Source organism: Sinohyriopsis cumingii, chromosome 13 (assembly GCF_028554795.1).
Source record: "Sinohyriopsis cumingii isolate HCF-2022 chromosome 13, ASM2855479v2, whole genome shotgun sequence".
Classification (NCBI taxonomy): Eukaryota; Metazoa; Mollusca; class Bivalvia; order Unionida; family Unionidae; genus Sinohyriopsis; species Sinohyriopsis cumingii.
The window spans coordinates 35,182,684-35,208,057 of NC_142973.1; the positions used below are offsets into that span (position 1 = coordinate 35,182,684).

General features: G+C 35.1%; 1 protein-coding gene across 2 annotated transcripts in view; it reads right to left on the reverse strand.

The window, feature by feature from the left end:
* The window catches only part of LOC149785195 (protein mono-ADP-ribosyltransferase PARP14-like), a 62,285-nt gene extending 37,374 nt beyond the window's left edge, over positions 1-24,911 (reverse strand). For both annotated transcript variants that reach the window (XM_089978997.1, XM_089978998.1), the window contains exons 1-7: positions 24,739-24,911; positions 21,736-22,713; positions 19,826-20,008; positions 18,726-18,962; positions 12,985-14,628; positions 1,742-2,025; positions 306-480 (exon numbers count right to left, since the gene is read on the reverse strand). In XM_089978997.1, coding sequence (XP_089835123.1) covers positions 306-480; positions 1,742-2,025; positions 12,985-14,628; positions 18,726-18,962; positions 19,826-20,008; positions 21,736-22,713; positions 24,739-24,778 — 3,541 coding nt within the window. In that variant the 5' untranslated portion in view covers positions 24,779-24,911. The remainder of the gene's footprint in view (positions 1-305; positions 481-1,741; positions 2,026-12,984; positions 14,629-18,725; positions 18,963-19,825; positions 20,009-21,735; positions 22,714-24,738) is intronic.
* Positions 24,912-25,374: the final 463 nt, after the last annotated feature.

Consider the following 25,374-nt stretch of genomic DNA (forward strand, 5'->3'; position numbering starts at 1 on the left):
GCTGTCTGCTGGAACAAACTGTCAACCTATGCATTTAATGACATTACTTCCGCTGAACAAATTTGTATAATTATAATGTATAATCTACATGAATAATTAAATACATGTTAATTCGAGTAGTTCCTTTTTTACATAATATATACTATATAAAGAATATAAATCATCCCAAACTCAAAAAAGTCAATTTTATAACATACGAGTTTTTATGAAGCAAGACTAAAATTGCTCTAAACGAAATACTACATGATATGGTTCATTAAGAAACCCACCGTATTAATAAGTGTAAAGAAAAATCTCAAACCTACATTTGCCAAGAGTCAGATTTTGACCCAGTGGAATGGAAAAGCATTTAGATCCAAACATTCCCTGTGCCAATTGCTTGAACTGTTCAATTTTATCAGAGTTCATGTCGCAGATGTAAATTTCTCGGATGGATTTAAACATTGTTTGGCAAAGCTTGATGATTGTCTGCAGCAGTATCTGACAAGGAAGAGAAATTTAGACATTTAAATAAGGCTAAGAGAAGAGTCACTGTGAGTTTTTATAATGAAAAATATACCACACATTGTCAGTGTTTGACTTATAATGCGCAATACGACTGAAGCGCTACTGCGCAAACATAATTTTTAGGAATTCAGGAAAAAATCATTTTCTACCTTTAACTGCTGTGTGTTGAAACTATTAGTGACGTTCTTCAGCGATAAAAAGAATTTCAAATTAGCTGCTATTGTGGATACATTGGATGTCAGATGGACCCCAATTTCGTTTAGGCCAAAAGTAGACATCAGTAGAAGTCTTTTGGAGAAAACTCTGTGTCACAGCAACAATCCACTCAGGTGAAGTAGTCGCAGCTAAATTGTCAAGACGACCTTCGGCAGACATATCGGATGTACGACAAGCATCATTTTCTTTTGGGAATGTTACTGTATTTGGTAATACATTTGTACTATTTAATACTGTCTTTATAAAGTCACGCACTAGTCAAAATTTGGTATTATCAAAATCATAAAACATTACCAAATGTTGAGAAGTATTTTCCATTGAATTAACTGTTCATGTCCGAAAAGCTCTTTCGAGATTTGGATTTTCCAGTCATTATTGCAAAAACATCAATATTCGCTTGCTAGAAAATTTGCTACATTTATTTTACTTGGACTAGTCACTGACAAAGAAAGCTGATGGGGTGATACGTCGTCCTTCGTCGGTCAGTCTATTAGCACAAGTCAGCTATGCCACAACGGCTCAAAAAGCTTTGTAAAGTAATCATATGATGTATATTTCTTTAACCCAAATGTTGTTGCCAGCTTTTCAAGTCGAAACAAACCCGCAAGGTACGTCAGAATTTCATATTCCATGCCAGAGTCATGGCGGATTATGCATATGACTTTAAGGAATCAATTTAGAATACAAATGCTTTTTTGTCTATTATACAGAGAATGACTTCATTTTATAATAAACATACAGTTTCTGCACTTTTATAAATTTAGAAATTTTGATAAGATTTTAAAGAGAACTTTTCATCGTCTTATTAACTGTAAGTTCCTTTGAGAGTATTATAATCTGCTAATGAACAATTTACAAGAGACTAAGTAATGTAAAGGTACATTGTTTTCCAGCGAAAATCTCTGCCTTAGATTTCACCTGCCATTAAAATATCAAGTGAAAAGTAGGCTTGTTCTTACTCTTAGTTTGTTCATTAAAAGAGAGGACATGAATTTGTCAGAAACTATGTTGTTCTTACCCCACATGCCCTTTTAATTGGATATCCAAACAACGTAGAGCAGGCCACCAGAGGCATTGCAATGGAGCGAACAGATTTAGAATCAGCCGTGAAGAGAATGTTCTCGATTGTTTTCTCTAATATTTTATCCTCATTTTCTGTCCCACCTCGCCATATTGGTGCTACAGCATGCAGAATCTTGAAACAAGGAAGTGTCCCTGGACCAGTGACGAACACTTGCCCTTCAGTCAGCTTTCCTTTCGCTTCAATATAATCTGAAATTTCTCTCTCAACCTCTGCCCCACCTGTGATAAAGCGATGAAATTTAGCAATTACTGATTCGGATCATATTAGCATATTGATTGATAAATCTGTCCCCATGATGAGTTATATATTCTGATGATCGTTATTGGGGACACTTATGGGTCTATAGGGTTGTGGCGATTTCGTGTGTGTTTCGCTCGATGATCACGCTTAATCCGTACAGTCTTAAAGAACAATCTTCTTTCATCCGTCGCGGGTTAGAGTCGAAAAGAAAGTTACTACTTACTCTCTGCGATATAGTTTTTCAAGAGCTCTCAGTCAGCTGACTACAAATCTTCCCCTTTTGCATCCTTAGTGAAGTATAGCAACTGCTTTTGGTGGAAAATGTACTAAGGTAAGTATTGGATTCATATTCCACATCATAACTAGTAACGTCACAATCATAGGTTGTTAAATGTAAAACATGGCGGATACATCTTCGATTTGTTGACATGTCTTCGAAGCACAAAACGTAATGATACGTTTTCCTAAGAAGGAAACTTTAAAGACGAAATTAAAGTGCTTCTGATGTGATAGAAAGAATAGGCATCAATATTAGTCCCAGTTCGTTTAATTGTCACAAATTTTCAGCTCTGATAAGCAAGGTATACAATTCCAATACATATAATAGTTATCGTAACGACGATGATGGTATTATAACTGCCATGAGTGCACTCAGTATTCTTGGATGATGATGATGATGATGATGATGATCGTCATGATCATGATCATGATGAAAATAACTACTTAAGTGTTTCTGCCAAAATCTTTTTTGGATCGGTTTTTCCCTTGCGTCTTACTTCAGCCGACGGGCGGACGAATTTTAGTCAAAGATTGAAAGGACCTGATTGGCCACATCTGAGCCCCTTATTACTTATAACGCTTAGATATCATCAAGCATTTAGTTTAAAATCTCTAAATTTAATCAATTAGCAACTTGCTGTGTACACATGTTAACGTTAATCCCAGTACTCAGCCAAACATCACTGCACCGGTCGCAGAGACTACTGAAACATTTCCGGTATTTAACAGGCTGGTTCTGGCTGACTTGTGTAATTCATCGATAGAATGAGTGAAAATACCATTTTTTTTTAAAAACCTGTTTATTTCCAAAGTGTTAAATTTCAACTGCGGCTGTGGTATGTGCGGTAGACTGCTGCAAACAGTCATTTTTTTTCCCAGAACCCCATGTATGTTAAAGGAAAGTGATCACTAATTACTGGTAACCCAGGCAAAGAGTTTCCTACTCCAGCCTTCGATAGAAGTAGGGTAAGTTGACGATCTTCATAAGGGATACATATTAACATTTACTAGTATTTCAAAAACTTGAAAATAAAATTCCGCTATTCATAAGCGTGACCGCAGTTTTCTCACGCAAATTAGTGTTCTGTTTCTTTTCTCGACAGGCCCAAATGGGCACTTTACTTAGAATTAAGGAATGTTATATACCATTACTGATGGTATATGAAAGTGTGATTTCCAATTGCGCATGAATATGATTTCAGCATTATGTTATTGATCCATTACTCTCTAGATCAGCGTTAAAATATGGAGAATAACTGTTAATAATCCCTGTTTCCTGAACGAATTAAACATGATACACAATTGCATCAAAACCCCTTCTGCTCTCTCTCTCTCTCGTGAAGAATTGACACGATGCGCGGAAATCTGTGGAATGCGAAAGAAAAGAATTTGCGCTGGATGAAAATTCTTGTACATGAACTTACCCCAAGTTCAATTTAAACGAACTTGTACAATTTAAATTGGATCAGTCTACATTGTTTACAATACCATTGATACAAAAGTACAATACCCTGTACGGTAAATCTGCACACACATCATATCATTTAAATATTCTTTTGTTTTGTTTTTGTGTTTTTTCGAGATTTTTCTGTTGTCCTTTTTAAACCTATAGTAATGTTGTAAAATATATATTATTGTTATTATTATATTAAAAATATATATATATATATATATATATATATATATATATATATATATATATATATATATATATATATATATATATATATATATATATATATATATATATATATATATATATATATATATTGTGAAATATTAACTGTTCGAAAGCCGCTCTCCTTCAGTTTTTTTTTCCTTCTTCTCACGGCGTTGTTTGGTCTTTCTTGATCGATTAATCGGCCAAAAGAGAATCATAGGATCAACAATATAAAATAATTTTATGGTAAGTCGCTCCAAACCCCACATCTCTCTCCATATATATATATTGTCAGCATATCAGTTTTATCAATACTGATACTCACTGTATGGATTTTCTGAATGATACAGCGTAAATAATTTAAATAACATACATTCATACATACATACATACATACATACATACATACATATGTTCATACGTACATACATACATAAATACATGCATGCAATGGAGTTTTTATTATTATATGCAGTGTTTCTTGCAGTAAGACAAATAACAATTTGATTGATATGGTGTTCCAAGTGGTACTCAGTGTCATGTTCAATGACCAGTTCAACTATATTAATATAATCTTCTTTCATTGTTAGTTCATAACCTAACAATGTTGATAATGCTTTTTTTTTCATTTTTATAGGAATAAAATAAAACTCTGATCAAGTACCTTTTTAAGATTTATTATCAAAATTCTCAGTTGTGAAAAACTGAACAAATAAATCGTTTTTTGCCATGTTCAGGTTAAATCCTGCTAATCTGTTTTCGTAATGTGCGATAAGTTACATTTTCTCTGATATTTAAATATGTTTAATGTCAACAACACTTAAATCTAAATTGCCTTTACACCTTCCAACTCCGACACTGAATTTGCATCACGTTTAATTTCTTAAGTTGTTTTATTATCAACAGTTTAACAATTTTGACGAATCTGCTTCAAAATTTGATATGGAAATATAAGGTCATATCAGCCTGAAAGCACAAAGTTACTAAAATCCATATAAAAAATATTGCAAACAACATACATCAAATGTTGAATTATTTATGACACATATCTTCAAAGGTTTATGATGTGTTCATAAAGATGGTTGATTCCTAAAACAATATATAAGAAATTGATATTATATAACTTTAAGACCTTATTTTTCCAGCATATGTACAATACAACTACAGTAAAACGTATATACATAGCTGGCTGCGTGGACCAAAGTTGTTTCGGTTTTATAGAGGCGGCCAATGCGGAGGTTTGAATTGTTTTAGAACAGATTTATTTGGACCGAACTATGTGGATATCATGGTTTGGAAATGGGTTTCGTAGAAAATGCTAAGGAAAGTCTCATATATAAATCTATCGATAAAATGGAATAGGAATACAATACCTGTGTATTATTTTGCAGTATAATAATTTGAAAAATAAATGTTATAACTGTCATTGTAACTTTTAAACTCGAACATAAGATTTCTTAAGACAGGACATTAAAACGTTATACAGTCCTAGAAGTGTCCGTGATGTTGAAACAGTGTACTAGTTCCATAACAGATACATAGACCATAAGGTCAGATCACGCAAAACTTTAACCATGCCGTAGATCTTTTAAAGTTTACCAAAGAAACATATGTTGTCGCCACTGCTGAGGCCATTATCCGGGATCTGAACATTCCTTTAAAAAAATATGAGAAAGTCCTGTGGAGTCTGTTTCGAAAAATTACCCGCAAAGTTATTGACCGTCCTTATCATCCGCTGTACCACTGTACCATAGTACTATAGGTTCCACCATCCCCATCCTCCCTCCCCCCAAAAAGAAAAAAAACAACAATATTCTGTGTGTAATGAGACAGAGGTATATGACATGATTTGTTGCAGCAACATTACTCACAACAGAGAAAATTGGTTCCATCCTGATTGTCTGGCTTTGGCATCTAATAATATATTGGACATTGAGTGTTTATATTCACAAGACCTTAAGAGAAGATTTAGCAATGATGTCTCAACAGCTAGAACTGATCCTATCTTCGAATACTCAAAAACCCTATAATGTAAAGGATTTAGAGAGACTGTGCATCATGTTGCATTATGGAGGGAAATGTTGAGAGGATGATCAGCTATTCGCGTCGTGACATCCAATGAAGACTTAAACCACAAATATTTCATTTATGGCCATCAACTTTTAATGAACATCACTGGGGTTGCCTCAGATTGTGTATCATAAGTTGTGGTGGAGTAAAATTGTTAATACCAGAGGAGGGCAGGTCCATAACACAGAGACGGACTTGTGGATGGAGTTTTACAAAAAGGAGTATGAAAATGCAGCTGGCGGTAACCTGGCACTAGAACCATTGAAAGACAAAGTCAGATGGTACTAATAAATCTGGTGCTGGATAAAGATTTGACAAGAATAAATAGCATGTACTGAAACGTTCTTGCGTAGCAGGAATGAGGTTAGGAGACGAAACGAAATTCAGGATCGTGTAAATATTCCCTTGCAGCATGACTGTTTTAAAATGCTCCCTGAGAAGGATGCATTCCCTAACTATATTATTGCAACAGAGTTTCATGACATCGATGCTTTTCGGACAAGGATTCGACAACGCATTTGAAAATTTATGCAAAGCGAATAGAACTATGATATACGGACGGGCGATTATTTATACTTGGCAATTTAATAATGTCTTTAAAGGAGGGTGGTGGAATCCTGAAAAAACGTTAAATCAACAGAAGATTCACTGGTTTTGCCTGTCACATAGATATCATATATACTGATCCCGACATGACAAGCTAGAAAACAAAGAAACCCTAGCCTCCAGACTACACTGGACAACAAATTTTTACAAAAGTCATGTTACTGAAATAAAATTAGTCAATTCTTATCAATTTTTATGTGCTGAACACGAATATGACAGTCAAATTGCAAAATTGGCTCTAGTTTTTTTGTAATCTGCAAGAAATTAATGTTTACATAACGAAATGCATTCCAATAGTAAAAGGTCAACTGTAATAGCCTACCTATAAAAAATCAAGTCATTGACTACATCTTAGATTTCTTCGCCTGTCTCTTGTACAGCTGTTCGGGAGCATCTCTGAGGAGTGTCCAGCAGTAGTCAGCCAGCATTGTAGTGGACCATTTTCCCTGGTATCTTTGTTCCATTGTTGCGATATCTTGATGAAAACGTTCGCCGTGTTCATCACTAACAATACCACAGTTGCTAGGAAAGAAATCCAAATGGGAATGAAGGAAGTGAATCTTTAGAGACATATTGCAGCCAAGTTTCTTATACTTCATCAACATGTCTTCTACTAGTTCCTTATAGTTTTCTGCCCTAACATTTCCGAGGAAGTTTGTAGAAACTAGGCGAAAAGCATTCCATGCTTGTTTCGCGTCACCTTCCAGCAAGTTGTTGAACCGGTCATCTTTGAAAAGCTCTCGAATCTGAGGACCCACAAAAACTCCCTCTTTAATCTTTGCTTCGCTGAGTCGAGGGAATTTTTCATGCAGGTATCGGAATGCTGGCAAAGTCCGGTCAATGGCTTTCACGAAGTTCTTCATCAAACCTAGTTTGATGTGAAGGGGTGGTAGCAAGATTTTCTGAGCCTCAACCAGAGCTGGGTGTTGGATATTCTTCTCTCCAATGGCTACATTCTGCCTGTGAGTCCATTCCTTCCTCATGTAGTGCATTTCCCTTGCTCGGCTATCCCACTCGCATAAGAAACACATGTATTTTGTATATCCTTGCTGCAGTCCCATTAAAAGGGCAACTACCTTCAAATCACCACAGAGGTGCCAGCTGTACTTGTTATACTCAATGGAATTCAGTAGCTGCCTTAAGTTATCGTATGTCTCTTTCATGTGGACAGCATACGCTACTGGAATAGATGGAAGAATGTTTCCATTGTGCAAAAGCACAGCCTTGAGACTCAGTTTCGAAGAGTCCACAAATAGTCTCCATTCTTGTGGGTCATGAGTGATTTTTAAAGCATTCATGAGGCCCTCAATATCGGAACAGAATATCAGATTACTTTCCTTTCTGAAGAAAGGCTCCAATTGCTGGTGGCGCTTTCGATATGCAGTAATTGTGACATCTTCTTCTAGAAGATTCCATTGTTGGAGTCTTGATCCTAGCAATTCTGCCTTGTTCTTTGATAAGTCCAAATCACGAATCAGGTCATTTAGTTCTTCCTGTGTTATTCTGTGTGGGGTTGATGATGCACCACAGTGAAAATCTGGATCACTGCATGCTGATGGACCAGGAGAAGAACAGGTCGACTCACCTTTGTCTTCGTCAGATGAATCAAGAGAATATTCTGCTGGAGGTTCTGGAATAGGAAGTCCCTCACCATGTGGAACTGGTCTCAATGCAGACGGAATGTTTGGGTAGACTATTCTCGACTTCGTTCGCTTCGTTATTCCGCCGGAAAGAGGAGGAACCAAGCAGAAGTAACAGTCATTTAGGTGGTTGCTTGGCTCTCTCCACACCATTGGGACTGCAAACGGCATTGATGACCTTTTGCAATTCAACCACTGTGAAAGCTGTGTTGTACATGTAGCACAGCATATATGCGGAGCCCAAGGCTTGTCTTGGTCACCAACCTTGCATCCGAAGTAAAGATGATATGCCTTCTTCACTTGAGAATTGATACTTTTCTTCTGGTTGGCAAATGTCACTTCCCCACAAATATAGCAAAAATTGTCCGCGGTATTAACACACTTTCGAGGCATTACTGTTCTTTATTGTACGTAAATGGATAAAATAATAAGTTTTATGTAACAGTAGCCTGAACTGTCTCGCACAACGTCTAAAATATTTTAAATGCTGAACCTATCTGATTGGGCTTTATATAGTACACTGCTTACGTCAGCTTCAGCAGCCGCCTGGCATTAGTATAATAGGCCTACACATGTATAGTACACTGCTGACGTCAACTTACTTCAGCAGCCGCATGGCATTAGTATTGCATTGCATCAGAAAATGATGCAATCAACTGTGGATGATGTGAGCATGATGGTATTATGCAATGTTACATCATTATTCCGGATGTTGCTGCAGTCCTACTGGAGAAATTTACACAGTGAAACATAGAAAATGAGGTATATGAATATCTTCAAAACGAGAGCCAATACAAATTTTTCACGGTTATATTCGTGTTCGGCACACCAAAATACTACAGATTAGGGCCTTTTCAAGTCAGTAATGATTTCACTGTTGACCAGTGCTATAGATGGATAGATGAAATCTTGTAGATTGTACAGGACACAATATTTAGTGCAAGGACGATCACATTAAATTGCTGTTCCACCACTCTGCGGCGGATATCAATCTGCATCCACTGACGCTTCCTGTGAGACTAACATATTAAGTACAAATATACGGATTTTTAATGTTTACTGGCTTGAATAGAGTTCAAGAATAAACCAACACATGAAAAATTATTCAGTGCAATAATAGTAAAGTGACTAGTCCTAAGACAAACAGTGATTGTAGGTACACAGTGGTTTAAACAGGATTTAAACCCACAGCCACTACTGATTGTGAGGGAAAGACACTGACACATACATACATACATACATACATACATACATACATACATACATACATACATATGTGTTTGATAACACATTTTTCATTGATATTTCATATCAGTCTTTAGCAATCTATATTTGGAGTGCATGATTGTGTTAAGATATTAATGAGATATGAATAATTATTTATTTCAATCGTTTTAATTACAAAGTGCCGTTTTGGATTAAAACTCTAGTTTGGAATGATTGAGAACTGCCTCGGATTCATTTTGGATTATATCATTGTGGTACATACATCAGGATATACAAGCCTTTTTGAATTAATTCCGAAAACAATTTCTATGCTTTCGGAACTGTGATAGAACATTCAGATTATTTGGGATTTAATTCAAAATCATGTTCAAATGTTCAGGGACATACATTATTTCTAAAACATGCAAAAACTCTTTCTTTAAATATGAAAATGAATTGCAAATGTTTTGAATGAATTGACAATTAAATATAAACATACACATATATGTTCTTTATTGTAGTCTGGCTAGAATAAAAGCTGTAATGTGCTTTCCTTTAACAATAATGAAAGTTTAATAAACATGTTGATATGCATCTTCGTTGCTGACTATACACACTTGGAGAGTGTTTCATCCTGATATATATATATATATATATATATATATATATATATATATATATATATATATATATATATATATATATATATATATATATATATATTGCGAAGTACTAGTGGTCGTCGAGAGCAAGTGATATTTCTGTATAGGCAATAGTTGTACGTGTGTATGTATGTATGTATGTATGTATGTATGTATGTATGTATTTCAGCAACTTGAGATACTGAACACACACCCCCCCCAAAAAAAAATTGCATGGGTAAGACTAAATAAAATAAAATAAAATTCTTAAACAACATTTTATCTGGAAATAATACGCAAATATGTCTACATCATATCATCGTATTCAAGTTTAAATCACATTCATTAGCATCATAAAAGAAATTTTAAAAAAATGAAGAAAAAAAATATTACAGGTTAATATTAATGTGTATTAGACGTATAAAACTTGTAATAAAAGAGTACCTATCAGGAATTTTGGAAAATCTGTGGGCGTCTTTGGATGAGTCAAAATTAATGCCAAACATTTCGTTACTTTAGGCTCTGGCAGTTGCATTGATAAAACAACGACGGAATATTTAAAAAGAGACTAATCAGCTCTGCCAATTTACTGTAATATGGCTTTAGGTAAAGGCCCCTGAATGAATTGCAATTGTGTTGCGGATAATTATATGTGAATGATACATTAAAATATAATTATACTTCTGCTCTTACTAGCAGTAATTATTTTTGTTGCTTTTTTGTTGTTGTGGATGTTGCTTGTGTTGTCCATAGTTAAATCTTATGCATGGAACAAAGCAGTACAAAGAAAATCAGACTACTTAGGTGGCCTAGTGGTTAAATCCTCCGCCTCGGATGCGGTAGGTATCGGATTCGAACCCCGGTCGAGTGACACCAAAAACTTATAGAAATGGTGCAAACAGTTGACTCGCTTGGCGCTCAGCATTAAGAGGTTAGTCTTAGGACTGGTCGGCATGGTGTCAGAATGATGTGACTGGGTGGGATAAACTGACACACTGCAGATATCGCAGCGATATGACTGAATTTTTTAAAAATCTACGTTAAAATAAATTCCAATTCACACACACACACACACACACACACACACACACACACACACAAGCAAGATATTCATAACTTAATGTTTGATAGTCTTATCATTGGTTAATGCAATGTGCTTCATCAAAACATAAAATGCAAATATGCTGCATAAAATGTTCCTCCTGAGTGGCGATGCCACGACCACAATAACCCTCCCTGACTTTGTCTCTGAAGACACGAAATGAAATCACATAAGAATATAATTTCATTATATGTTTTATTTGATTACTATGTATGCCTGTATGCATGTATGTATGTATGTATGTATGTACGTACGTACGTACGTATGTATGTATGTATGTATGTATGTATGTATGTAACAAATAACTTTAAACGATGTGTACATCTCAGCTTGTTATATATATATATATATATATATATATATATATATATATATATATATATATATATATATATATATATATATATATATATTTATTTATTTATTTATTTATTTATTTGATAGATATAATATGAGCTTACATTTTATTTGCATCAGTTGTAAAATATGGTTTTTGCTTTCTGTATAAAGCTTGCCTTCTGTGGATTACAAGGATAAAAATCTTTTATAATCCATACGTTTCATATGTCTCCCTAATCTAGCATTAGGGTTGTCAGTGAATAGATCACAAGAGATGTTTGCATCATGCATGTAATTTATAAAACATAGAACTGATTGATCGTGTACAAACGTTTCATATGTAGTAATATATGATTAAAACTCATGATAATGGTGTCCTTGTTTTATGCATGGCTTATATTCGTCCACGTGTCATGTCAAATTATTTCAGTATGGTTAATACTATCCATTCCGTAAATGTTTGAAAACAGCATATTCTACATGGTATTTAAGATGGCCATTATTTTGCACCTTGTTAAAATTACTGTCATTTTTAAGAGTATGCATGTAAAATACAAAATATATAGTTGTCCACAGGAATGTCAAAATTTGATTGGTTGTCCGCTAGACTGAACAGCTAAAAATGTAGGATTTACCATCGTAGTCAATTGATCGTGTGGTCGTTAAAGTTAAGTCTCAAGGAGCGTAAGTACTAAACCTCTTTTCGACTAGATCACGCAACAGATGGGAAGAAAAAAGTCCATCTTTAAGGCTGTACACTATGATCGTGATCTTCGAGTGATTCACCTGTTAAATTACTGAAAATACATTGCAGACCTGATATGGTATACCTCCTCAAAAAACAATCCTATGTATCAATATGTCCCCAATAACAATTACCAGAATATAAAATTCGTCTATACAGTATAAGGACAGTTCTTAAATACGTATAACCTATGTCAAAGAAATATCAGACTGTCGTGAAAAACATTCAGATGATAACATTTTAAGATCAGTAGGATACAATATACAATGTATTCCAAAGCCGTGTTAAACATCAGAGCAGTCTCTTGCCTGTATACTCTGTGTGCAAATATATTCGATGTATAAAAATAGTTAAAGACATAGTATTAGTCTCTTTCAGCTGTTTCTTATAAAATGGTTTTCATTTCTTAGTTGAAATTATTGCATTGTTCTAACTTCTGCACTCGAGTCATACATACTTTCAGCGTCAGAGATCATATGCGATACACCTTTTGACACTGAGATTGAGTGCTGTAAAATCTTATTTATGTTCTTAGGTTGGTGGGAGAACTTATTTATTGGACAAAGCCTTCGGAATCCTGATCCTTGGGTTAGGTTGCATCATCCTTCATCTCTGATTATAATTACTTGTTTGATCGAGCACAACTTACCTTTTTTAAAATGTTGAAAGTCTTCATTTATCACATTCACTATTCCATCCACAGGCTGCTTATACAAGTCAATAACTCCCATGCACAGGGCTTGGCCTTCTTCGGTCAGCGTTACTGCACGAATCTTCTGCTTTTGAAACTCATCTTGTCTAAGTATCTTCAAATGACAATTAGTTACCTCTGACTCCATGTTCCTACCTGCACCAATCGTGAAATATTTTTGTATTCCTTTATGCACGATACACCTCCATTTGACTATAATCTTAGAGGCTAGCATGTACAGAACTTCCGAGCACTTCGAACGAACAATCTGATTGCCGGTTACGTAGAACTTGCTGTCCTTGAAGGTCCAGACCGGAGAGTGTCCACAAGCAACTAAAAAGGCTTGTTCAATCTGTGACTTCATTTCATCGTGCATGTAATCTGCTATTGCAGCCTTGATGGAAACTCCACAGGTGCAGATGACGTGGACATTTATGAAGTCTTGTAAAGGTTGTCTACATTGTGCAATCAAGTCTTTTCTACATGTGATTCTGATATATTTTCCTGGGTTCTCCAGAATCGTAACTTTCGCGAAAGGCTCCAGAGAATTCTCGATATCTCTGATTTTAGTACTTAAATCGTTCAAGATTTTATGTTCCATTTCACCGTCAATGACAATGATATCTGTCTCAAGAAGTCCGAATATCAAAGTTGTTATCTTTTTGAAAGTATCTTTCTCATTAAATTCGTAGCAAACAACAACGTTTTGATTACCACCATCCGAAGTGATTCCCCAAGTGCCTCGAAGTTTGTTCTTCTCTATTTCCCGGTTAGATTGCTCTATCAGCTGAGGAGATTTAAGTATTTCAATATAATCCTCATTGGGCGGAAGGCATGAATTTTGTTGCAGTGATCCTAATTTCTTAACAATTTCAATCTTAGCTTCATGATTGTTTTTCTTTAAGCCTCTTATTTCGATCTTACCATTATTTACATGAATGTTTAGTTCAACCCTAGTCTTAGATTCCACGTCATTCTTGAATCCAATTGCTTCAAACGCTCTCAATTTCATCGAACTGAATCCATCAACAATGTCAATCACGGGCTCCTCTGGTGGTTCTTCAGATTCAATTATACTTTTCAAACGTTTGAGTGAGGTCTCGTCTGACCTCCTGGACACCAATGTAAAGGTTTGATGGCATATATCCTTGTACAAAGTTACTGCCGTGATATTTCTGCCGATTTCCTCTATCTTCTCCTGAAGATGTAACCATTTTCTTTCGTCCTTTATTTCTAGTTTTTCCACACATAGCTGAAGAAACATCTCTCTGAATATTTCCTCTACGCTTGTCTTCCATTCAGTCCCAATTACTGCAGCAGCATCTTCAACAGCTTCTGGACAGAATGTCAATGAATTTTGACTTTGATCTACTAGTTCAATGTGATGACTTTTCATGAAATCTTGGAATTCTTTCTTCATCTTCTCAAGGATGAACCTCAACTTTTCCTCATCAATCCCTTTCAGTACTAATTTATCTGATCTTCGATCATTTGGGCTATCTCCAAAATTTACTGCAACACTCAAATGGTCGTAATATGGTATAATACAAGTCTTCTTACCTCCTATTACGTAGTGTTCTCTTTCACAAACTCTTTTGACAACTGTAATTTAAAAAGAAGCATTATTTCTAAATGAGTAGCTAAACGTAAACACATATTCAACACTTTGTTGCATACATTTGAGAATTTATACTTTTCTGTGTTTACTTAATATACCATTTTTTCTTAAGAATATCATAAGTCGAAAACTCCATTTGTGTAATCGAAACATTTTGTCTGGTTTAGAGTCTTGCAGCCTTTGTGATCTTAACTTATAATTTGCATGTAAGTTCGTGCCTTGGAGTGATTTCGTTGTATTTTCATGTATACAAATATTGAGAATATGATAGCTAGATGTTGATTTCATTATTTTTCCCAACGGAGACCTCACACATTAAATTGCAGTCAACAGTCTTTGCAAACCAGATCTTTGAGAAATGTCGTTCTTTAGGAAAATGACAGGGTATGCCTGCAAAACGTGGCAAAGCAAGATTTAAAGAAGAATCTAGTATAAATTATTTCGACATCCCTTCTTAACTCAAAGTGGGTTAGACACATGCACATACTTAACATTCTTTAAGAATGAAATGCTGTTCATTGAAAGATGTGGCTTATAAATGTAATAGAAACAGTTGAATTTGTCAAAATGTGTAGGATGCTACAATGTTGTCGCTGAAAGCTCTCGGTTATATGCGTATATGACAACGCAATTCCATAATCACTGACAAACGACTCAAAACAAAGGAATGAAAAAGCCTGCATCTCAAAGGATATGACAGAACCCGTGGCATGACGCAAAGTATGCGAACTAAAGATTATGAGAGGATTTCGAGAAAGTGTTGACCTGAACAGTTATATCTCAGTCAAATTCTCTTCCGCTTCATATTAATGTAAAAGGTCGAACAGAAATTATGATTACCAACTTTCGAATTCCTTATATCCATTCGGTCTAAATTCAGACAAGAAGGTTGAAGTTTTTAAGTGTCTGGTAAGATTGTTTTTTTTTTCTTCTCCTGGTCTCGTGTCTCAGGTCTTTAGATAATGCAATAGATATTCCGAGAGAATTGTTTTAAATATCCAGCTGCTAGTCTCATTTCAAACTCTTTAGTGTATGAACATACAAAGTCGGAGTAGAGATTATTTTCATCCGTGACTGCGCTTGCATTTGTGTTACATTCATTGACACTGTAGATGACGACACGGCGCTATAGTATTTCTTGTGATATACACAAACACCTTTAGTGTCTTCTTTATTATGGATAACAAGGTGTTAACTTGTCTGAAAAATACGCTCGGTTCAAACAGTTGCGTCTTTTCCCTGCATAGCTATGAAATACATTATATAAACCAATTTACCAGTAATGCTTTCAATAATAATAATAATAATAATAATAATAATAATTGATAAATAAATAAATAAATAAATAAATAAAAATGAAGCTGTCAGAAAACAGAGAAGGTTGCCATCAGATATTTATTTAGATATCATATTTTTATTCGATATGCCGTTGGAGTGTTTATACTCATATTCTGTCTGAAAGTTATCCACGAAATATGTTCCAAGAACTTCACCTAAATATCAAAGGCGTAGAGAAACACTAAAATATAAAATGAATAGTGAATTTGTGTGGATCGTTATGTGGTGTTCTTCAAGTCAGAATTAAGGTTTGTGACTTTCAAAGAAGATCACCATACCATAACAAATATATAATGTAACGGAAGCCTTAAAAGAAGTCACCATGACCGACCTTTGCGACCGCTCCGGTGGCCTAGTGATTAGAGCGTCCGCCTCGGATGCGGGAGGTCGTGGATTAGATCCCCGGCCGATTCATACCAAAGACTTACTAAAATGGTACCAACAGCTGCCTCGCCTTTCGCTCAGCATTAAGAGGTTAGTGTTAGGACTGGTCGGACTGGTGTCAGAATAATGTGACTGGGTGGGAAATCATGCTACATGTCTGCGGACATCACTATAAAACTGTCACTTTTGCAGACATCGTAGCGATATGACTGAAACATTGTTAAAGCTGCGTTAAAAATCCAAATCACACACACACACACACACCTACCGTTGCTATAGATGTTTAGTACGCCATAGGAATAAATCATAATGGAATTTCCTTGCGAAAGAAAACAATACGAAATATAAAAGATTCACATTATCAGTGAAGGATGAAACGTATGTCACTGTGACAAACGTTTGATACCCAGATTTAGAGCCCCTGTGGATGCATAAGAATAATTATTTTCATGATATTACAAGCAACAATGTCACTGGAAATCACATAAACGCAAAGAGTGCACCTGGTCTTATCAATGTAAACAAGTAGGTCACTGTGATGTGCTATGGTGAGGTGTTGTAGTATTCCTCAGAATACATAAACGTATATAACGCCGTGATTGTAAAAGCAACAGTACCCCAAACCCTTTCCTAAACGTAATAAATGTTCATAAATGTTCGTGTGGTAGTCATCGAGATACATGTACATGGTTGTGTGGTACTCACCGAGATACATGTACATGGCTGTGTGGTACTCATCGAGATACATGCCCATGGTCATGTGGTACTCATCGAGATGCATGCACATGGTTGTGTGTTACTCATCGAGATACATGCACATGGTCGTGCGGTACTCATCGAGATACATGCACATGATCGTATGGTACTCATCGAGATACATACACATGGTCGTGTGGTACTCATCGAGATACATGCACATGGTCGTGTGGTACTCATCGAGATACATGCACATGCCTGTTTTCATGACAAAGTATTCTAGAAACTAACCTAACCATAAACAATGTACACGATCACTAGATTGTGAAAAGTAGGTCACAGTCACCTACTTTGAAAATAGTTACATCCTCAAACCAATATTGCGACTGATGATTAACATACGGGATGAATAATAAAACCATAGATTTCAGACATTTGTTTCCTTTACAAGGAAAGAACAATCTCACAATGTGTAGGAATTTGTTCTCTTCCAAGTAACCTCGAAAAGACAATATTAAAAATGAGGCCACTTTCTCGGAGTTTCAAATATTGTATAGTGATAGTTAATTTAGTGCAAAGAGGTGATTTCGGGAGGAAAGGAACGATGACTATGTCCATGATTCCATATATATTGAAGAGCATCAAGTGATAGGTTACGGGGAGAGGGAAATGAGAGAAAACAGCGTTGTCATACAACAACAAAAAACGAAACTATTCAAAAGCATATGCAAAACTAACAAAAACTGATAAGTTTTCTGTCGACGTTGCAATATAATGTTTGGATCTGGAATTTTATTTACATTCTTGTATAGTTACCCTTAGGTATCACATAAACATTACGCCCGTCGTCTATCAATATTTGCACTTGCCGCATTTCATCTTTAATAATGATCAATATAATTCATGGCCTTTTGGTTGCTTTCATTACTACAATGGATGCTAATAGAGATTTCAACCTAATTAAAAGGTCTAACCATGTCAATATAAATGTAGCCAACTTGTGGACAGGCGTATATTTATTACGCACAACACTTTTTCCAATAATACTTACCATGTATATATTCCGTAATACTTTACATGAATTATTATCATTATTATTATTATTATTATTATTATTAATAGTAGTAGTAGTAGTAGTAGTAAGGTCCATTACCCCGCTACACCACTGTACTGACATATTTACTTTAGAAACCTCAGGACGAATTTTACTTTAGTAAATATTGTTGATGGTGTTGACATACCGCCACGCGTCCTTTTTGCGACTATCCTCGGATTAGGTCAAACCATTTTGGTTTCTTGTGCGATAGACACTGTAAACCCTTTCTTTGATTTCTTTAGATGTAGATATGTAGCTTACCTGTTTTAAGACCACTTTTCAGTTCTTTATGCTTTCTTTATCACGTTTTATCCTTTGTTCGCAGATTCATCCTTGGATCTAAACATGTTGAAGTCCTGAATACATCTTGACTTTTGCGACTAGAGTTTGATATGTGAATTAATTTGATCCTCCCACAGAACTTGCTTAGCTAGAAGCGTTAGGTAACAGTTTTGTATTTATTCCGTTATAAATTTAGTTACACACACACACACACACACACACACACACACACACGTGTTTTGTGTGTTTTCTGGAACGTAAGTAGGAATAAGCAACGCTTCGTACCTTCTGGACTTTTTAGGTCCATCAAGCAGAATCCATCTTGAGGATCAGGTTTTCTATAAAAATCAGCTGCCTTGGTTCCCCCTGACTTTTTCGTGTTTGTCAAATACATTTTCACAGTCAGCAAGTTTGTTTCCCCATGTGGGATGTCGAGAACTTGTACAACGGTTGGTTCTTTAATTGCTTCAAACTGATAGTCTTGGGACTTCTTTCTTAATAAATTCTCGAGGTACTTGGGATCTACAGAGGGAAATAAAGTTGCTTGGTCATAAGTATTCACATATGTATGTAGTAAAACAGGCGTACAGGATAAAATAATCCGTACGAGCCTAATCAAAATGTAGACAAATCAACACAAAGAACAGACCGATGTTTTTGGAGATTAAATACGTTTTCGACCTTCATCCAGTGCAATTTATACTATTTCTACCTCAGTAACAAAAGAACAGATTACCATTTTGATTCTCTTTTTAAAAAGATTTCATATTTAAATGCGACATGTAAACAATTTGTTTTTGAAGGCATTATTTCAGATTTAAGGAGATTTAAAAAAATTATATGACTAGACATGGGAAAGGTTTTGAAATTGCTTCATTGTTTTACAAATGTGTAATATATATACTCTCATATATACACATAGGTCAGCATGCATCTCCAAAAGGCCGGTATATCTTACAACAGATTTGCCATAATCTAACAATATTACAGGACGTCAAAGCTTTTGGAATAAATTTAGCTACCTGGGCACCTTATATATAAAGAAATCGTTGCCAATGTACTTGTTCGCCAGGCATTTCTAATCTCTACAATGTCTTTGAATTTTTCGATTTCGTATATTCGAGATTAATTCCAATACAAATATCTTTTCAGCCATAAGACAGGGATCCATGTGTAAAATGAATGGTAGCTTATTAAAGTTTAGATTCTTGAAATATTAGACATGAACCAAAAAATCTAAATATATAAAACTCGCAGTGGAATATAATACATATAATACATATTTCAAAGTTCCCTTCATTGCACCACAGGTTCCCACTAATACACCGCCCAGGTTAAATTGGAAAATAAAGAATGAACAAAGAATACTCGACGTGTATACTTACTGACTGGCTCAGTAAATATTGCAACCACTTTATCTGAACTGCTGCCATAGGCAATCTTTTGCACTTGACTTCGGCCACCTAAGGCAACTTCCAAACGCTTCGTCAGGGTTTCTTTATCGACAGTGTCTTCCAGTTTAGTTATCAACAGATACCTGGAATCGGGCATATTTATGTTGCGCTTGTCTGTAAGAGATTTAATAAAGGTCATTTGTGTATCCATAATATTGAAATATTCTTTGATAATATGCAGCAATAATATTATAGGAGTTACAATATGCTTCATAATTATCTCAGTGCAGGACCAGAGCTATTGTGATTCATTTAGTCTGCCTATTTGTCCATTCATACCTATCTCCATCTAAACCATTTTAAAAAGGTTCACAAACATGGCAGATTATTTGTCAAAGTAGTTATAATTAGCAACCTGTTCATAATTTTGTCTCTCTTTGCCAAGTCCTTAGGAGATAATCAAATATGTAATATACAAGCAAAACATTTCTTTCATTTGTATTTGCTTGTTACATTGAACAACAGCGATAATTTAAATAGAAATGTACTAAGGAATTTTATTTGGCGGCGAAAATTCTGATTCTCGTATAAGAGTCGGCAAAACGCACAGATTCCATTGTAAGCTGTCACATTTGCATAAAGATTGTAAATTGTAATTTTGCATTCACTAATGCCACAATCATGAGAAAGTAAAAAGTAAGCAATAACAGAGATCACGTTCCTGGCTAGAGGATTAACATTTTCAATATGTTTCGTTATACCGTTCATTTTTTTCTGAATGGTTGAAAAATAAAGTCCAACAAGAGAAGCGGTTCTGAGAGAAAGTAGCAGATATCAAACAGTGGTGACACTGTTATTCGAGGTTTTCTTGAAAAGCGAAAGATCCACGAGGGTAGCGGAATGAAATGGTAGGATCAAGAGAAATTCACACCAATTTTTTTTAATGGGTGATAAATGCGGTAAACATACAATTGAGCGTAATCACAATTGAGATAAAGAAATAATCATGATTAGTATCGCATACCACCACACTTCCAAACGGTCCTACTGTGGGCATGGCCTGATCTACAGTCAAATGTTTCAAATACTGTAAATGTATGTTTCTCTTTCACATCCAGTTAGTATATATATATATATATATATATATATATATATATATATATATATATATATATATATATATATATATATATATATTAATTGATGGTAATCTTGATAAACTCTAATGTATTAACAAAGAATAAGTCCCCTACTCCAGAGGCATGGCCAGGATATGTGCTGCATGTACAAGTAGATATATGCACATTAGTGGTAGTTGGGTGGGGATATTAACAATTTCCATATTATGAGCCACGGTCGAGAAACCATACCATTAGCTCTTGTATACTTCTATAATGAACTATATTTTATAAACTCTTCTACATGATATGCTGTATTTATAGATGTATAAGAGTTGAAGGAGAACCGGCTGAGGTTATCCATATCTAGTGATATAGCAGAGAAAGAGATCCGTATTGAAACAGGATTGCCACTTTATTAATGAAACAATGATTTACAATCAGTATAATAAACTTAGCATAATCGATACTTTAAGATAAGCAGTGGTGTGTGTGTATAAGTTTAAGAGAGTTTTACCTATACAGCATAAGCTTATCTGGTGCAGTATCAATACTGACATTTGAAAGATGATGGAGTTCATGAGGAAGCTAGACAAATGAGTTTGGAGTTTTTAATATTTTTGTACTTTTGTAATCATCTTAACGTAAGTAAACATTTAGGGTGATTCGAATATTGACAAGAGCATTCTAATCTGAGCAATGTAAACCCAGGGTAAAGAAAATAATTCCAACATTAATGATGTAGAATACTTTCATACAAAGAATAAAAAAATATAATGATACCAGGAAGTGGCTGGACGGTTTCGTTAATATGGACTGTAGCCTCCATTTGAAAAAGTTCAAGAAAAAGCCATGCTTGTTTTGTGGGGTCTGTTTGAGGAATGTCTGTCTCCTCATTACTGTCTTCTGTTATGTTGTGCCTCAGGTCGCCTGTTTTAGACCAGCGTAGATAGAAGTGACCTTCGTAATTTTTTTTCTGTATCAATGTCTCTCGAAACCAAATCTTCGCAGGTTTGGCATCTAACTTCTCTGAACGCAGCTCCATGGATAGGTCATTTAAGTTTGTTATTTCGTCTGGAGGTTGGGTCAGAATCCCAAAGCGAAAATATACAAATCCTTTTATATCATGTAGAAAATGTGCACAGATCTGAAACGTTTTTTGACTGGTTACTGGATATTCCACAATGCTAGCCACTGACAGAAAGCCATGCTTCAAATATGCAATACATCCGTTATTATCGAGTTCAATTTGTTCCCCGTGTCTAGTGTGAAATGCCAGTTCGTTTTCCTCCGACAAGATATTCAGTTTAATTTCCACATCTCCGTGTACAATCTCAAAGTAAACCCAAACCTCAGAGGAATCATCTAGGCTCCGTACAAGACCTTTCTCTTGCTGCTCGGCGATGTCTGAATAGCGAATATTTCTCTGATACCCATCATCTGTCAAACTCAACGTTTTACGCAAAAAGCCTTTTGACAATATCTCTGTAAACACTGGCACATGATCCAAAGCTTCCACAAAATTTGGGTCCGTACCTATTACACCAATGTTGACATAGCCCTTCTTCCAAAAAGAAATTTCAAGTGTCTGTCCTGGTTTGATTGGTTGGCACGTAAACGCAACATTATCTATGCAACCCTTCTCATTTTGCCGCCACACAGCTTTTGTTTGTCCTTCCAGAAGTTTAATGTTGCGTCCACAAACATTATGAAATTTCAGCTTGTTTACGGCAGGGTTACTAGGTACTGGATGTTGTCCTTCTTCAAAAATAAAAAATAATGTAAGATAATTTAAATGTATACTAAATATTGCATCTGAAAATAATTTCTAACAGAAGGACCGAATATGGTATACAATACGCCAACCCTGAGGCTATATAGTTCGATCGGCATGGACAAGTAGAAAATGGTTGACTGTAGACAGTATTGACCAATGGATCCCGATAACCTTGAATCTGAGCTTTTAACCCTACTATCTATAGGTTTGTCGCTTGCAATAAAGGCCAAACATTTGTGAATTTTATTGAAAGAAGATACAACCTTGACAAATATATACTCCAAACTCTGTGTACGCTTTCTTCCCATATCAGATGTATCTCTTCAAAGTTTGGTGCATTTCGAGGTGCATAATTAACTCAAACTGCATACTATTTTCTCACGGTGACTTTTATCCGCTGGGTTTGGCAAATGTATACGGTCTAAAAATAAACTGACCCTGCAGAAGTAATTTCTGGCATCATTAAATTTAACGTGATCTTAAACTTTGACCCTCAAGTCCCAACTATACTGGTTTCTTTCTTAATCCAAATGCAAGTCGTCCACATTGCTTCGTCGTCGAGAACTTAATTTTGAACGAACATTAATGAGCGGGAAAGAATATTTCAACACATTTACTTAAGCGTTTAAACTTTTAAACAGAAATGAAATCATCATTTTTTAAAAATTCTAAGCTATGTATAAACCTGGGTCGAAATACTTGTCTAGAACTAACGATATGCAGAAACCAACTGGTTTCTGTCAGTCACATTGTCTTGGATCTTTATACGCTTTAACACGAAAATCGATAGCATTCGTTCTTAAATCTACAGTAGCAAAACCAAGACTGAACTCTTTTTTGGCAGGGGTTTTCATTAGCAACTACATTGTTTGGTTCAGCTGGGCGGATCGGGTGTGTGTGTGTATGTGACATGTTTTATAACATGCTACCAGCATGCTTGGATAAAATATATTTACGCATTTGTCCAGATTGTTCTCATGGCCAAACTAATATATGAACACCATGTCGACAAAGAACAAAAAAATATTTTCCTCTTTCGATTTAGAGGATGTGGTCTGCTGTAATAATACACAGCATTATCAAGTTTCTCATTCATCCCACATTTACGAAAAGTTAAATGAAAGTTGTTAACGCAGAAATCTTAAGAACGTAATTGTATGCACTAAAATATAAAGTCTGAAATTATTTACATTGCATATTAATTCTTTTTGCAAAAATATGAAATCTATTCATGCGCTCTAACGTTTGATTGAAGAAAATATCTTTGGTCCTCTTCCCCAAATAGTTTATGCCGCAAGTTTTAATTTAATCTCTACATAAAAATTCTGTCATGTTAAATATTGTTGTAAATGGATCATATATGTATTTATTAAAATTGCTTTTGAAATTAAAAAGTTAAGAAATCAGAGCAGAAAAAACGTTGAGATGGCAAGTAATTAGCACAAATGATATAAACGATATTGATGATGATATATCAACAATATGAATTTTATTACACAAACTACTATCACGCGTTAGATTCATAGCAATACACGAAATATTACATGATGACAATGCAACTGACTGAATGCCATTCGTCTGGGCAGGTAATTTATCATTGCAGATCCCATTCACATAAACTAACTACCAAATAACGTGCATTCCGTCTACTTCTATAATAATAATACACTCATTTATCGTTTCATATATAGTTCGAAAAATTAATATATATGCAGTTTGGCACTATGTATTTCAATCACTACCATTCCAAAAAGTTTGATAAAAGTACTGTTATCAGATAATGGCAAAAGCAATAAATGTCTTGAGACCTTTCTACTGACATGCTAACGTGAATACTAAATTATTACAGTAGAGCATATATTATCCATACTTTTGATTCCTCTGGACCAAGCCCCAATCTATGACACTTTACAGATTCTAAAATATGACATGTCGATTCGGTAATCCATTCTTCTGTCCCAAACCAGGTGGAATAAAAGAGATTCAACTGTTATTTGGTGCTCACTTACCTGTTGTAGTAGTCTTAATTGGACTTGGGATGTTACCCATGTTGATTTGTCATATGATTTTCATAACCATGTACAAGAACGGTCCAGTCCTCGTATTCTGCTTAGATTAGCATTGAACCAGTGAACAGTCTTTGCCATGTGCAATTTATACTTCCTCTCAAACATTGGTTGAACCTGAAAAATTGATATATACAAGAAAGATTAATAGCAATCAGAGTCTTTACATCCATTAATCACACGCATTACAGAGTATGTCTGTCTAACTTATCTGTCTATAAATATACGCATGAAGGCATCCATTAATCACATGCATTACAGAGTGTGTCTGTCTAACTTGTCTGTCTATAAACATACACATGAAGGCGTCCATTAATCACATGCATTACAGAATATGTCTGTCTAACTTGTCTGTCTATAAATATACACATGAAGGCATCCATTAATCACATGCATTACAGAGTATGTCTGTCTATAAATATACACATGAAGGCATCCATTAATCACGTGCATTACAGAGTATGTCTGTCTAACTCGTCTGTCTATAAATATACACATGAAGGCATCCATTAATCACATGCATTACAGAGTGTGTCTGTCTAACTTATCTGTCTATAAATATACACATGAAGGCATCAA